The following is a 17,279-nucleotide window of genomic DNA, read 5'->3' as shown; positions in this document are numbered from 1 at the left end:
TCCCTGACATCACAATGCTAGTGATATGAAAGCGAAATTTCATTTTCTTGCAGCTTGCTTACTTGTATTGTGATTGTTAAGGTGTAATGGTTCCCGGATTGTTAACGTATACTGTGGTTAGAATATCTATATCTCATACAGTACTAATAGTACAAATCACCTTATTGACAAAGCCCTTGACTAACTCTAGTATTTGTCATCCTATTACAGTAGGTACTAATAGTACTCTAGTGTTGGTCACCGACAGAGTCAATAAGAAATAAAGGCCTTATGTATATAATCATAAAAAAGCCTGAGTATAATGCTCATAGGTACAAAGCCTGAAAAATAACCCGTATAGTGCATAGGTAGGTCATGGCTACCGCCCACCGACTCATCCAACCTTAAAAAGGGAGATCAACTTCACGGGAACACTGCAACTTCACAAAAACCGTAATTGAGGGACCGAAAACTTTAGGGTTCCGCACTCAAACAAAAAAAACTCTTGTCGCAACTTCGCTCTTTATGTTTGCCGAAAGTCCTCAACAAGTTGGATACATTTCACGTACGTAACGAGTCAACTGGCGTGTTCCGTGTGATGCCTCGCGCGGGCCTGTTCATGCCGACTACAACTTGTGCTGAGTGGGTTATAATTGGTGTTGAAGAACTAGGGCATATTCGTACACAACTACTTGTGCCTGTGATCTGTGCGGGGCCGGCCGAGGCGGTTCGCGATACTTCCTTAACGCTCTTTCACATATATCTTACGGCTTACGCTTTGTGTGAAACATATCGGTATTTTTCATCAAAATGTTTGCAAGCATGTTTGAATCCCTCACTCACACATCACGTCGTGACACGTCGCGCAACGTCCGGCGCGCGGCGTGACGCATGTCGCGCGCGCTATGTTGAACGTTGCTGTTCTGAGAGTGATGACGTCATTTTTCTCGTGCAGATTTCCCGTGAGTAAATCCAATATGGCGGGCTAAGCCGATGCCGACCCGCGCGTCATGTCAGGAGTTTTTCTCTTCTACTACTAAAGTTAAAACGATGATATAATATCTCTTTTATCCTATACATATAAGGAAACCTTGATATTCCTCAAGTATAGTGCTAATAATTATAAATTCTCATAGCATTTAAATTGACTACAAAAACTAGGCTAAGTTGCAATTTCTTAGAAAATCATTCGTGTCCGCAATATCCCTTAGGAACTGGTTCTGGCAGAATTATCAGCGCTATATATATATATACACACTTATATATGTAGCACATGCTGAGTCTGAACCATTTCGCTATCACTGTGCACGACATGGAGATTGGCAACCATAAAATATTGTTTATTTATTTAATGTATAAGCTGTGTACCTACCTAATTTGTATTGTTATGTGATTTTCCATGTTGTGTATTCTTGAAGGCGAATAAACTATTTCTTTCTTTCTTTCTTTCAATATAGTTCAGAAGACGTGTGATGCAGGTTAAAAAAAAAATGACGACAGAAAGGCGGCAACACGTTGGATTAAGATTAATCATTGCATCTAGTCGATTGAATATCACTACAAAGTTTTCACACCACAGTGCCATAAGTAAATTAGTAGAATGTAGCCCTCTAGTTGGTCTAGCTACACACACAGGGTGCGTTCACTAATAGCCTCCATCATTTTTGTGCACTAGTCGTTTAAAACGTTAGAGTGAGTGAGTGCCAGGCGCAGCGACATTTTCAGGACTTGATGAAAACTAGAATTGCTCACTTTATTTTGTTTTCAACTTTTGCATGAACTTTAGTACTTTTAAAGTTCATAAAATGTTAAGCTGCGTTCGTTGTTGTTGTAGTTATGACACTCTACTTTGTATATCATTAACCATTAAGAAGCATGGGGTTTTGGGTCGATTCGATATTAGCTCTTGGGCCAGAGAGGTCGCTGAAAAATAGTATAAGGTCCGCCTCCAATCACCCTCGGCCATCATAACATAAACTACAGGGAAACATTAGATGCAGCAATTTCTGTTTTAGTGAGAGTGTGTGAATACTCCGTATAAAATGATGTTTAACTGTCCTAATCGATCTTCGACAAATATCATAAAACGATTTAAAAAAAAATCATAACTATGAAAATACTTAGGGTGGGTTGCACCATTTAACTTTAACTATTACAAACGTCAAATCTCTTGAAGATTGATCTCTCTCGTCAAGGGATTTGACGTTTGTAATAGTTAAAGTTAAATGGTGTAACCCACCCTTAATAAAAACAGATACGAGACACATATACTTCATCCCTCTTCAGTCACAAATCTAAACCTCTCGATATTGTATGAACTCCTGGTGATGTCGGCTGGTGCTGGGCGTGACGTGGCGTCATCGTAGCGTCGTCGAGGAGTCATCACTGATGGATGGATGAGGGACGAGGGTCCTCGCGGCTCGAGGGCTCTTCAGCCGCGGCTAATGTAAGGTCGCTAGTTATCAGTGGACTAGTAGACAGTGGGTCTATCAGTGACCTCGGTGGAATTTTATGTGACCTCTAATTGTCTGCAAAGTTGTAATTGATCAATTCGGGTAAACATTTACTAACTCTGGAACGAAAATACTCGATATTTAATTGTACGTTTTTCGTCGTGTTCATAAGATTATTGACAAAACTCTACCCTGCATTCAAACATACGTACATATTTATCTATAAGTAGTTATTAATTATGTACTTGACTTAATTAGTGGTGATTAATTTGATTATGGATTCACGTCAATCATCTATCACTATTCCGTTAAATTAGTTATAAGGTATAACGAGAGCTTATAAAATTCCATTAGAACCTAATTAGGATTTCAATACGTCTTATTTTTCAAATTTTAATTAGTGCCAAAATCTCTGTTATGTACCTACTACCTATTAATAATTGTCTCTCTTATTGAAGTCAATCGACTCTTACCATGAGCACTCCGGTATTCAACCGGCTCTAACCTCTGTATTCCAATGGCCTTTGCACTCCTTTGAACGGCTCTAACATGTATTATCCCTGTATTCCTAAAGCTCTAGCATAATTATATATTCCTGTTTTACAAAGGCTCTAAGCTGAATATTCCTGTATTCCAACAACACTAACTTATGGTAGCAGTATACCCTTGTGTTCCAACGACTCTAACCTGTGTCTCCCCATATTCCAGCGCCGCCCGAGTGCGAGCCGGGCCAGCTGTCGTGCGGCCAGTACGTGTGGAACAAGACGTACTGCATCGCACCACACTACCGCTGCGACATGCACGTCGACTGCGTGGACGGCACCGACGAGGCGGACTGCAGTGAGTATAGCTGGCTCTGTCTGTCTTGAGGTATTTGTGTGTTGCCTTCTCTCTCTCGTGAGGTGTGGAACAAGACGCACTACCGCTGCGACATGCACGTCGACTGCGTGGACGGCACCGACGAGGCGGACTGCAGTGAGTATAGCTGGCTCTGTCTGTCTTGAGGTACTTGTGTGTTGCCTTCTCTCTCTCGTGAGGTGTGGAACAAGACGCACTACCGCTGCGACATGCACGTCGACTGCGTGGACGGCACCGACGAGGCGGACTGCAGTGAGTATAGCTGGCTCTGTCTGTCTTGAGGTATTTGTGTGTTGCCTTCTCTCTCTCGTGAGGTGTGGAACAAGACGCACTACCGCTGCGACATGCACGTCGACTGCGTGGACGGCACCGACGAGGCGGACTGCAGTGAGTATAGCTGGCTCTGTCTGTCTTGAGGTACTTGTGTGTTGCCTTCTCTCTCGTGAGGTGTGGATGGCACTGGAGAGGCAAAGTGAAGGGAGGACGAGAGCTTCGACCTTTGATCTTTTAAACCTAGGAAAGCCTACCTAATACTAGACTATTAGATATAGCCCTTCACCCAAAGGTAGTGGTCACACCTGAAGCTACATTTTTTTTTAATTAATTGAGTTTCTAAAAAATCAATTAAGAGCCAAATTGGGTACGAAAAAGATGTATAATATGGATGTAATAAATGGAATACCATTTATGCCATATTTCTCCAATAAATAATGTAATTGAATGAAATGACTTACTAAAATGAACACAACACATTTCCACGAAGTTCGTAAGTCCTCAGAAGCTTTTTCAATGTAACAAAAAATAAATCCATCATGATGATATTTACTTGAAAAGTAAACAAGAAGTGTTTCCGCGAAAGAGATGGAAGAAAACGCAATTTCCGCGCCATTAAAAGTTTCCCACTTGTTGAAGAGTTGGCCGACTGTACTACATGCAGCCGGTCGCCGGAGACCCCCGCAGTTCAAGGACTCGTGCCGGCTGCGGGGTCAAGGGCTAATGGTCCGAGACTTGGGATTTGTTCGAGTGTGGTTTTTGTGCGTAGAAGGGGTTGCAATTGAAAAAGTTTGTTAAGTATATAAAGAACGTACACTTAAGTATATTAATAGAAAGTTAACAAGTTAGAATCTTTCGTGGTTTCTAAAAGTAGATATTTTATATCGTCATTATAACTACTCGTAAGTATAACTTCAACTGCAAACAAGATATTTTTCACACTCATTTGCTACGCCCCGCGCCGTAGCACTGAAAGCGCTACGAGAGTCTACGCCGTAGCGCCGCGCCGCGCGTATTTAAATACTTGCGTATTCACGTTACATCAAAAATGGTTTAAATTCAATTACTCCGATTCCGGTATGGCATTGACATAGGTTTCAGGTGAATTTATTACTTTAAAACCGCTTTTAATATATTTTAACCATTCGGGAAACGATTATAGCAGCTTTTATACAGATTTAATTACAAAAGGCTTACTGGTGTACTTTTATTTATAAAGTGATTTGTGTCAACCCATTTTATATATCCCCAGAAGATACCAAAGCAGAGCTTCATAGCTGTATGTGTGTTGCTGTAACTTACACCGTGTAAGGCCGCAAACTACATCTAAAACATTAACAGCCTCACGCCACGCGCCATAAACTGGGCTGCCCACATGACGTGTGAGTAGATCCTCGTTGAGCGATATCCTCCGCTGATTACCAGGGCAGCAAGGCAAGCGAGTAGTTCAGTTAAAAATGCAGTGATCCATGCCCCCGCGCCCGCACCCTCCCCCCGCGCTCGTCTCAGCCAATCCCATTCCCTAAGATTGGAATGTTCTCACTACAACTCACTGGAGACTTGACGGTATTCTGGGTGATGGGGTGGTGTCAGAGCGGTTCTGTTTCATTTTTGGTGCGATAAAGTTACAGAAGTATATTATTAGTTTTTGTTGATTTGTAAAGCAAGCCTGATTTTGAAAATTGGGTTCCCGTGTTGAAATGATTAGCCGGGCAGATTAGTTGGATATCATAATACATTTGTTATCATCCGAACATTATTATTTACTACAAATAAAAGGCACACTGAATTAATTTTATTGTTAAAGTATTCTCACACGATCATTCAATCTACCTATTTTTGTACAAAAGTTTCAAAGTAGACTAGTGAGCGAAGTATCTAAACTTGCATAAAAAGTAATTGAATCATAAATCGGGAATACGCCGCTCGTGAAAGTTTCCGATTGGCTGCAAATCTCACGAGCAGCTTCAGTGGCAACATCCTCACGAGAATACATACATTTATATGTTTACTATAACAATATAGTATGTAGGTTATAATAGAGTAGGTATGATTTGAACTAGACACTTAGTTTATCTGTAAGAAATATTTGTTACCTAAGTTAACACCTATTAAATAAAAGAAGTCAAAATAACTTACCCTCCCGGCCAGGAAATCCCTTCTGAAATGCTTGTCATCATTCTTAAGATCTAGATAGACTGGGCTCTTGGTCCTAGCTCCGATCTAGACTAAGCTGGCTATGATAGACTCGGCTCAGGGTCCTAGCTTAGCCCACTGTATACACTTGATAGATGAACTAGACTGCTGCAGCTGAAAATGCAGATATTATTTTAATATCGTTATATTCGTTTTCGATATTCAATAGGAATACGTAGGTAACTATGTATATTTTAATCTAGCCTGTAGTGTTCTGCTGGATTACAGCACTAAAACGTTGCGTACAAAAAATTCAAAATATCCGCTTCCAACGATTCTATAATTTAGTGAAAAAAGTTGATGAATATTCATCAATGGAATTGATTCAATGAAACTCATCAGCCGCCTCCGCCGCCTAAACTAAAACTGCTGAAAACTTTCGCTGAAAAACTGGGCAAGTTTTCGCAAATTTGCATGTAATCTAGGCGCGCAGGCAAAAAGAGCCTCTTGCAACTGCATACGTAATGGACGCGGAATTTTACTGTTTTGGGCAAAAACTCAATTGTTTATGTATGAGGACCATGATACTGGCATAGTATTCGCTAGTATTTGCAACTACTACTACTTATGTGCTAAATACTAAATCATACGAATATTTTGTAATGACTCAAATTTAATATTATAGTTTTAAAATTATGCATATCCTGTTAGAGTCCAACTACACATTTACAAAACATTTAAATTGATACATGTAAAATCTTCTCAGTGCCCAATCTAATCCGAAAACTTTCCTAAACTAGTAAATGCAAAACACACGTCACCCTAATATTAACATAATATTAATATTTCGCTTTGCTTCGCTTCATGACCCAGAGGTCCTGGGTTCGATTCCCGGGTGGGACCATCAATTTGTGTTTCTAAATTGTGGTTCTAAGTTTGGTTAGGACATAGAAGGCTGATCACCTGTTGTCCGAAACAGTGAAACGATCCATGCTGTCGGATGGGCATGTAAAGCAGTCGGTCCTGCGCCTAGCTCTCTCCAGTCGTGTCGGTCAATCCGTCCCATTGGGCTATGAGAGTGATGGAACAGAGAGTGCTCCTGTGTACTGCGCACACACTTGGGCACTATAATCTACTCCTGCGTAGATGGCTGATCTCAATTGAGATTGGCCGCCGTAGCCGAAATTCGGCTAGGAGGACATTAACATAATATTATTTGATATGAATATCGTTCAGACTCCCCCGTGGGACGCCCTGTGATCTAGTATGCCGTGTGTGGGTGTGTGTGGGCGACGACGTTACTCGCTCATTAGCCTGCGGTTACAGCTCATCACGACTCATGACTAAATGCTCAAGGCTCATCAGTTTATATCTGTAGTGAAAATATACTTACAGGATTTGATACGGTCGCCGTTGGTGAGGCAACAATCGAAGTTGTGCAAGAATATGTCTACCTCGGGCAGACTATTCAACTAGGCAGAAGCATCTTCGACAAGGAGGCTGCAAGGCGCATCCAACTGGGTTGGGCTGCATTCGGGAAACTTCGTCACATATTCTCCTCGGCCATTCCTCAGAGCCTGAAGACAAAAGTCTTCAACCAGTGCGTCCTGCCAGTGATGACGTATGGTGCAGAGACGTGGACACTGACGGTAGGACTGGTCCACCGATTTAAAGTCGCTCAGCGTGCTATGGAGAGAGCTATGCTTGGGGTTTCTCTGATGGATCGTATCAGAAATGAGGTTATCCGTCAGAGGACTAAGGTTACCGACATAGCTGTCAAAATATGCAAGCTGAAGTGGCAGTGGGCTGGTCATATCTGCCGAAGAACCGATAACCGTTGGGGTAGACAAGTTCTCGAGTGGAGACCACGAACAGGCAAACGCAGCGTGGGACGCCCTCCTGCCCGCTGGACTGACGACCTTAGGCGGGTGGCGGGTAGTGGTTGGATGAGGAAGGCCGAGGACCGAGTGTTGTGGCGCTCCTTGGGAGAGGCCTATGTCCAGCAGTGGATGATTATTGGCTGATGATGAGGATTTGATATGTACCAAACATACCTCTATACATAGCGGTTATTACACCTACCAAAGCGTCACAAATGTACATTTCGCGTGCAGATAATCATAATCGCACCAAACTAAAGAAGTATACACACTTGATAGTGTACATGTTAATCATCTGTGGAGATGGGTGGTTACACTGTGTGTGCAGCCGCCCGGCGGTCACCGGGCCGATTCCGGCCCACCGGACACCGGGCGAGTGAGCACGTACCTTTATGCTTTACTTTGTACAAACTGTAACTAACAAACTATATTGACCATCAAACGTTTGATAAATTCGTTTTAGCCTTTGTATAAAAAATACACGTGAATGCACAGCTATGTTTATTCTGGTGATGAAATTGATACCTTTGGCTCCCTCTGCCTACTGTTAGGTATCAGCATCGGATAATCAGTTTCATTTATTTTAGCACCCATTAGCTAAATGGTGTTTTCAGGAATCAGGATGGATGATAAAAAATATTCTTTTGAAATTCGTCTGCTTTGAGTTGAGTGGCTTTGACTAATGCGTCGTTCACCTAGTTTAACTAGATGTGTCACAAGTAGGGTTATACGAGTAATTGCCTGGTTTGTACCTAATTAATGAGTTTATTTTGTTTCCATGTAAAAAGTCCATAGTATACATGCGTTAGTTAATACTTGTCTTTAATATTTTCTTAATACTTTAGTACCAAGAAAAAGGGTTTTCATGGGTATAAAATAGCTAAAGCACCCTTCACACTGGACATGGCCGCGGCGCATCGACCCGGTGCGGCCGCAATCACACCGGCGGCGCTAATTTCAAGGAATTTCATTATGAGACCTGCCCGCGTGGCTCTCACCCGACTGGACTTCAGGACGTGAAAACAATGCCTTTTACGACCTTTAAATAGAAATCAATTAAATTTCAAATGTCCAAGATTGTGTGGGTGGGTATTACAGGAAATATTTACGTCATTACCTAAATTACTTTTTGGGTTAACCCTTCGGGCGCTTTACGGACACACAGTAGCTGTAGGATTATTTGCGTTTTTTACCCGACTACGGCGAAGCGAAAAGGAGGGTTATATCCGTCTCTCAATAGCTAAAGTTATACCACAAGGTGCTGCTCACTGTTGATTATAAATCGATGTTAAAGAACACATTAACCTCCATTTCTCCTGCAACTGCAAATAATATGTACCTAACAACCAGTTTATCAACAGCAACTTAATGCTGGCATCTCTCCCTTACACCACTGATATCCTATCATCTTCTGTTTCAGCATACCGCAAGTGTCAGACAGACGACTTCCAGTGCGGCGTGGAGAGCGGCGGGCCGGGCAAGGCGGCGTCGCAGGGACCCTGCATACCTAAAGAGAAGAGATGCGATGGGTAAGCACCTTTACCACACACGACACATGCGATTGAATACTTGTGTATTGCTCCAAATGTAAATCGAGACGGTCTGGGTCAGTAATCAACATACACAACGACATGTGGGTAGGTAGGATAGCTGATACCCTGGATTAACACATAGGCTACTTTTATCGCGGAATTCCCACGGAAAACCTTTTTAAGCCGAAGCGAAGCTCGCGCGAACAGCTAGTACCTACATAATATAGAAGAATTAAGAACCTCCTTTTTTCGAAGTCAGTTAAAAAGAGGTATACCGATATACTATATTATTTATTGCCTCGTGTAAACCTCTCATTGATTTCGTTCAACTTCTAAAAAGTTGTAGGTAAAGTTTAGGGACAAAGGGTCTTTTTGTATATAAAAATCTGTTCAACTTTCGTTTACGAAACCTAGATGTTTCATTTTATTTTTAGACAACATTCTAAATGTGATGCTGGATGAAATAAAACCCTTTTTTCCAGGTCATTAGTTGTGAAAGCAAATGGTGGAAGAGTTTCGCCGCATTCATACGATTTTGTTATGATTTTACTTCGTCCGCTCTAATGAGGATAATTTTCTTGAATAGCTGAACATCAGCTGAAATAATATTATGTTGTGTCCCGGAATACTCCAGAGGAGTCTTTTAGTGTAAAACGTTTATGTTTCCACATGTTTTATACACTTGGGACTTATTGGGATCACTACCTTTACAACCTCTAAAACCAATGTACAGTAAAAGTGGGTGTTTTGAGTCACCTTTGACTACACATTTGGGGATTACAGTTGTGATCATATTATTATTTGAAACATATAGTTGTGTATCAACGCTACTTTGTTTAGATTATCTTTAACTCTCACACATGACAAGTCACAGCTATTTCCCATATAACCAACCTAGACGACCGAATGGTGTAGTGGTTAGTGATCCTGACTGCTATTCCGAAGTCCGGGTTTCGTCTCCGGTCCCGGGTTTGATCTCCGGTTGGGGCAGATATATTTCTTTAAAGACAGATATTTATACTCGAGTTTTGGGTGTTAATATGTAACTATATGTATTATGTATGTGTGTAGATATATCAGCTGTCCGACACCCATATTACAGGCTCTACCTAGTTTGGGGTCAGATGGCCGTGCGTGAGATGTCCCTACATATTATTACCTCTCTAATTCCCTCCTCGTCCTCAGCTACCTAGACTGTCGCACACGTTGTTCCCCAGCTTAGGTTACCAGGTAGATAGTTGAGGTATCTACCTACCCTCTCTAGGTAAACCTAACCCTCCCCTCCTCGTCCGCAGCTACCTAGACTGCCGCACAGGAGCAGACGAGCGCGACTGCCCGGGCGCGCCGCTGTCCTGCCGGCTCGACCAGTTCCGCTGCGCCGCCGGGGACAAGTGTGTGGACGCGAGCACCAAGTGCGACCACAAGGACGACTGCGGGGACAACTCGGATGAGGCGCATTGTAGTGAGTATTGGTGTGGCTGGCGGAAGAGGAGGTTGTAGACAGGATTTGTCCCTCACTTTTGGTAGTGAACGCCTTATGTACAAAGAATAAAAAATCGCGTTCTTCCAAGTTTTATAGAATTCTGAATCCTTATTCTGAGAGTGGTTAATGTGTCTGACCTTCTTTAAAAGGTGGATTATTTTATTTGTAAAGAGGTAGGTTGAAAATCTCATTTTGTCTATGGTTTAAAAAAACAAAACTTGCCGCCATTTTGTTCATGTTTTGTTTTTTGTTTTGTTTACATTGTGAAACCTTTACCACGCACTATAGAAAATTAATAAAATGCAATGGCAATATCCATTAAAAGATAATTATTTTACTATAGTTTTTATCCATAGTTATATAATTTACCTACCACGACTCAGATACCAAAACCACCCCAATCTCACCCAAACATAACCTCAAACCCGCAGGTTTCCCGCCATGCCACATCGGTCAGTTCCGCTGCAGCAACGCGCTGTGCATCCCCGCGTCGTACCACTGCGACGGCTACAAGGACTGCGCCGACGGCTCCGACGAGGCCAACTGCACTGCTATAGCCTGTCCTGATAACAGGTTAGTTGAATATGCTTCTTGTAGTGTCAGTAACAAACTATGACGTGGACTATCATTTAGTCACGGTGGTGAAAGGATAATAGCCCTTCACCACCTTCACTTTTAGAGAAATGTTCCTTGGATTACTCAGATAAATTGCCAATCGCTGACTTCCCAGGTGCACCGGAAGTATATTACGTACAGTTGATAAGTCACTTGGGGACACATTTTTTCTACTATTTCAATGATACATTTCAATGATAGCGCGATCCTCGTAATATCAGTCGATATCACAGCGATCTTCGAATAACACAGTCCAGATAATACCGTTGTTGTAAAATTTTGTATATTTATCAACAAATTGTTTTTTCAGATACCTATGCCCGCGCGGCGGCCCCGGGGGCACTCACAAGTGTATCGCGCGCTCACAGCTCTGCGATGGAAAAAGGGATTGCGAGGATAATGCTGACGAGGAAACTGCCTGTTGTAAGTATATGGATGTATAACTTACAAGAAAAAAAATTGGGTCCTCTGTTTTTATGTGCCTGAAAAGTACTATAAACTCAGAAGTAGACCACCAGCTGCCATACACTACCACTACTCCAATGGCATGTAGCCAGTGCAACCGCACGTTCACAGCCAAGATCGGCTACATAAGTCATATGGGGGCACACGACCGACGCCCTCCCCAGCCGTAACAGTCGCCGTGACCGAACCCGGTCGGACAGAATCATCACTTTGTAAAAAATAGCAACAGTCCAATGACGTTTGATTGATACATACTTATGCCTCGTGAATAAAGTTAATTTTCCCTTGAAAAACGACAAATTATGTTAGATCATTAACACCCCTGTTACATTGTAATGTCATCAATTATACGTCATCTCCATATTAACTTCTTGACATTATGTTTAAAAAGTCAACAACTAATCCCTGGTTATGATCAAACCGACTATGGCAAAATTGGGGCTAAATGTTTGGATTTCACAGCGGCTATAGCGCTTATGCTAGATTTTACAAAGCATAGACGTACCCATTTTGTATTTAGAATATCAATTGTTTTACGATAGCTTCCGCCACTCGTCACCAATCTCTAACCCCTCCCCCCACAGCAACCGCCTCCTGCCCGGCGCTCTCCTGCCAGTACAAGTGCGTGGCGTCGCCGGCGGGCGGCGCGTGCGCGTGCGCGGCGGGGCTGGCCCTCGCGCCCGACAACCGCACGTGTGTCGACCGCGACGAGTGCAAGGACTGGGGGCTTTGCCACCAGCTCTGTGTTAATACTCCTGGATGTGAGTATTGTTGTGATGTAATAGTCGATAGAATCGAATAAGTTTTGATTGGTTACCAAAGTAGAAAAAGTGCCTGAGATGAGGTAGATAAAGGAAAACGTAGAAAATGCTGGATTGCGAAAAAGAAAATGTTACCGACTGAGAGAATGACAGTATGGAATGTCAGAGGATAGGGCAAATGCCTAACAAGACGCATAAAATAAAACTTAAATAAGTTCTTAGTCTTAAAAAAGAAGGAAACCCTTAAATACCCTGTCTTTCCATCTTCTCTATAGACAGCTTCTACTGGCTATCTGTGGAACGTCGTTGATTCAGCAAGTCATGCCCCCTATTCTTTGCCCCCTATTAAATAGCGCTCCAATCTGTATAATAATTATGTTCACTTTATACACCCCGTAGCCTACAAATGCCTGTGCGCGCCCGGCTACACTCTGGTCGACGGCAAACGCTGTGTGGCGGGCGAGGCCGCGGCTCCGGCGCTCCTCCTGGCTCACGAGAAGGCGGTGCTGAGGATGGACCTGCACGGGCGCGCGCCCGCCCCCCTGGCTAATGCTACGTCGGCGGCAGGACTGGATTATCATTTTAGGAGGAATTTGCTGTTCTGGTCCGATTTGAAGACAAGAAAGGTATGTTATAATAACAGTGTACCTAAACATGGCCTTAGCGTCTTATGTATGACCAATCATATGCAATCGTGTATTCTTAGTACTTCGTCGTTTCCCTGAATGAAGTATAGTTAGTTAATTCTAGGTTTTACAGTAAATAGTAATATTTGGGTCAGAACATAGGTAGATTTTAAGCAAGATTAATTACTCATTTTAGAATTATTTTTAATATTCGTATATTTTAACACTCCAAGGCACAATAAACCTTCTCTATAGGTTACCTGTCCCGTATTAAAATTAGTAGTTTTTAGTTGACTTTCGTCAAGAATGTATTCATTTTACGACGAATACTAAATTTCTTTCTAACAGTGCATACTTGTATTTCTATAAAATATATCTCCCCACCACCAGATCCACATCCAGCAGATGAGCACGCCGCCCGGGGTGCAATCCTACAGCAACTCGGACATCACAGTCCCCGGCTCGTGGGCCCCCGTGGCCCTCGCCGTGGACTGGGTGGGCGACAAGCTATATGTGGCCGACGCCATCGGACAGAAGATCGACGTGTTTGAACTAGATGGACGAGGGCACGCCGTGGTGTTGGGGTCCAACTTGACGAATCCGGCCGATATTGCGCTCGATCCGACGTTGGGACTGATGTTTGTTGCTGATAGCAGTCAGGTGAGATATAGAACTGTTAAGAAATGTTATTAAGTTATTGTCAAAAACAGATCACAGAATGATGCTCAATGTTTTTCTTCTTTCCAGATAATAAGAGCAAACATGGACGGCACCCACTCGAAAGCCATAGTTTTAGAAGCCACATACAAAGCGTCGGGTATAGCAGTAGACATAATCGCACGGCGAGTGTTCTGGTGTGACTCACTGCTCGACTACATAGAATCCGTAGATTACGATGGAAACCACCGTTTCCTGGTTCTGAGAGGACAACAGGTTCCCAGCCCTTCAAGGCTGGCTCTGTTTGAAGACAGAGTGTACTGGTCTGACGGCACCAAGCAGGGCATCAGCTCTGTGAACAAATACGAGGGATCCTCCAGCATCCAAGCCATCTACAAGATGAAAGACATCAGAGACCCCAAAGCTATAACTGTGATACACTCCCTGAAGCAGACGTCAGTCAACAACCCTTGCGGCAACAACAACGGAGGATGCTCACAAATGTGCATAGTTACTGCGCTACAGAATGGAGGTCTAGGATACCGATGCGCCTGTAACATCGGCTACAAGCTACAAGCTGATTTGAGAAACTGTGACATAGTGAAAGAGTTCCTTATGTACTCGCAACAGAGGTTCATTAAAGGGAAGGTGTTAGACCCGGTGATAGAAGGGTTCAGCGAGGCGATCCTGCCGGTGGTTTCGCGGCGCGCGCGCTTCGTGGGGCTCGACTTCGACGCGCGCGACGAACACATCTACTACTCGGATGTGCTTCAGGACGTCATCTTCCGCGTGCACCGGAACGGAACCACCCGGGAGATAGTACTGGCCTCACAGAACGAGGGAGTTGAAGGGCTGGCAGTCGACTGGGTCTCCAAAAACTTGTACTACATAGATTCTAGGAAAGGAACGCTTAATGTTCTGTCGACGAGAAACGTAGCTTTTAAGAGAACGCTGCTGAAGGACTTAAAGAGGCCTCGCGCGATCGTGGTGCATCCCAACAAGGGTTATATTTTCTTCTCCGAGTGGGATCGTCCAGCGAACATCAGCCGAGCGAATACAGACGGAACCGGACTATTAGTATTCGAGAACGTCACATTGGGATGGCCCAACGGTTTATCCATAGATTTCATAGAAGACCGAGTGTACTGGTGCGATGCTTTACTAGACCATGTTCAACACGCCAAGCTCGACGGAACCGACGTCAAGACTGTCAACTCTAGGCTGATAAGGCATCCATTCTCCATCGTGATCCACAAAGAGTTCATGTACATAACGGACTGGAGGTTAGACGCCATTGTGCGCCTTCACAAACTGACAGGCGAGCAGGAGGACATCATGGTGCGCGAGCCGCAGACAAACCGCCTGTACGGGGTCAAGGTCTACAGCGACGAGATCCAAAAGATCGACCCTATGCAACCCTGCTCTAGAAACAACGGGAACTGCCAGAAACTCTGCTTTGCGGTCCCTCGGAACAACACAGAGTTGTTAACAGTGAAGTGTGGATGTCCGTATGGGGAGAAATTATCAGGAGATGGTACAAGCTGCGTGGCAGACCCGGGGGCCGAGCCGCCGCTGCAGGCGTGCCCGCACTCCTGGGACTTCACCTGCAACAACCAGCGCTGCATACCGAAGAGCTGGGTCTGCGACGGAGACGACGACTGTCTGGACAATAGTGATGAGGAACAGAACTGTACTAGTAAGTGGAATTGGTTTTTATTGCTCTGCAACTATTCTCATATGTTGGGATACTCCTAATTATCTCCTCATATTATTCCTCTATAATTATCTCCTCATATTCCAAGATTTCTCGTGGCATAAGTTTCCTATACTCTCCTAAAATCCATTCTCTATGACAATACAATCCATTAGCAAAGATTATATTATATTGTCTTCTTTTCATTTTACATCTCTTAACAGCTTTGCTCTTGTTCTAGTAGTTCTAGCCACCATGGTCTATCAGCTCTTCCATTTATTCTCTCATCTTTATGTGTTGACCATGAATCTAGCCACTGAAGTCTGCCAGTTCTTCCATTTCATCACTCATCTATCTACCTTCACCACGGCCCCCACTGACCCCCCCTCCCCCCGCAGAGAGCACGTGCAGCGCGTCGGAGTTCATGTGCAAGTCGGGGCGCTGCATCCCCGCCACGTTCAAGTGTGACTCGGAGAACGACTGCGGAGACTTCTCCGACGAGACCGGCTGCGTCAACGTCACCTGCTCCACCTCGCAGTTCCAGGTATAATACCTGTTTAGTATTCTGTGTACAAAAGAGACTTAATTGCTTAATGGATGCGCTGAAGACACTTTTTAGATGTCCCTTTGCTTTTGCTGTAACCATCAACTTCATTAAACGGTTTCCTATGCCAAAAGACTGTTCAAAAATCAATAATAAAAATCAGTCATAATAATAAATGTGTGTATCATAAAATCGGACTTAGGTACCGTTCGGTGAAGATTATTGCTGCAGTTGATCATTATCTTTCCCGGGCGCAAATGGCAGGGCCTATGGACTTAGTAAATTTTTAAAAATATAGTCCTGCAATAGTCCGGACCACATCAAAAACTTCCAGCTATAATTCTCACTTGAATTAAATAAGCGCAAACTCGCATTACAAGTGCTTTATTCTCCTCAGTTCCTTTTCAAGAAATAGTTCATTCGCTGTTTGTTACACGTTATTCAACAAATAAAACATGTAAGTATTTGTTTCTTCCAGTGCGACAACGGCCGCTGCGTGCCCAACACGTGGAAGTGCGACTCGGAGAACGACTGCGGCGACGGCTCCGACGAGGGCACGCACTGCGCAGAGAAGACTTGCGCTTACTTCCAGGTATCGTGGACTTTACTTAGCTTTCCTGGCGAGTGAGGAGTGAAATAATCATCCAAAAGCATAGTGTCTAGCGAGCTGCAACATAACTAATTGCCTTCAATCTTCTCACCTAGCCACTTCCGGCCGGCGGCCACCACCGTCACTTTGGCTGGAGGATGTCACAAGTAGTCACAGCCTACGTTTCTATCTAATTATATTCTACCAGATATACTGGAACCATAGGTTATACAGAGCCAACCGAAATCGATGATCTTTACTATGAACTGCTGTTGAAGCTTTTGGTGGTCTTTATTATGTATAACTGCTCAATATAGCATTATAGATGGTGACCCCAAAGAAATGCAAGTGGGATACCAGGTGCTACCTTCCTTCACTTACGTGGCTAGAGCTCAACTTGTTGCCATTGCCACCGCCAGAAAAGGATGGTAGCACCTGGTGTCCTAAAAATTTACCTCATCAACCAATAACCCCCTCTCTTCCCCCCAGTTCACGTGTCCCCGCACGGGCCACTGCATCCCGGCGTCGTGGGTGTGCGACGGCGACGACGACTGCTTCGACAAGCAGGACGAGGCCGACTGCCCGCCCGTCGCCTGCCTCGCCAGCCAGTTCAAGTGCGCCGACCTCAAGCAGTGCGTGCAGGTACGTACCTCTGAAATATAGATGTGTAGGTTGCCTCACGTTAAAATTATTACCAGATTTCGCACACGAGACCTTAAAGAGGTCTATCCGTCA

The 17,279-nt window shown here is 43.8% G+C and overlaps 1 protein-coding gene across 1 annotated transcript in view; it reads left to right on the top strand.

The window, feature by feature from the left end:
• The window catches only part of LOC105387463 (low-density lipoprotein receptor-related protein 2), a 184,751-nt gene that overhangs the window by 151,403 nt on the left and 16,069 nt on the right, over positions 1–17,279 (top strand). Inside the window, exons 3-14 of the mRNA XM_048631639.1 lie at positions 3,141–3,272; positions 9,000–9,108; positions 10,407–10,573; positions 11,026–11,167; positions 11,520–11,632; positions 12,259–12,435; positions 12,835–13,061; positions 13,452–13,721; positions 13,809–15,414; positions 15,810–15,955; positions 16,434–16,547; positions 17,034–17,186. Of these exons, the coding sequence (XP_048487596.1) occupies positions 3,141–3,272; positions 9,000–9,108; positions 10,407–10,573; positions 11,026–11,167; positions 11,520–11,632; positions 12,259–12,435; positions 12,835–13,061; positions 13,452–13,721; positions 13,809–15,414; positions 15,810–15,955; positions 16,434–16,547; positions 17,034–17,186 (3,356 nt within the window). The remainder of the gene's footprint in view (positions 1–3,140; positions 3,273–8,999; positions 9,109–10,406; positions 10,574–11,025; positions 11,168–11,519; positions 11,633–12,258; positions 12,436–12,834; positions 13,062–13,451; positions 13,722–13,808; positions 15,415–15,809; positions 15,956–16,433; positions 16,548–17,033; positions 17,187–17,279) is intronic.

This window comes from Plutella xylostella, chromosome 29, assembly GCF_932276165.1.
Source record: "Plutella xylostella chromosome 29, ilPluXylo3.1, whole genome shotgun sequence".
Lineage (NCBI taxonomy): Eukaryota > Metazoa > Arthropoda > Insecta > Lepidoptera > Plutellidae > Plutella > Plutella xylostella.
This window is presented reverse-complemented; position numbering and strand designations above follow the sequence as displayed.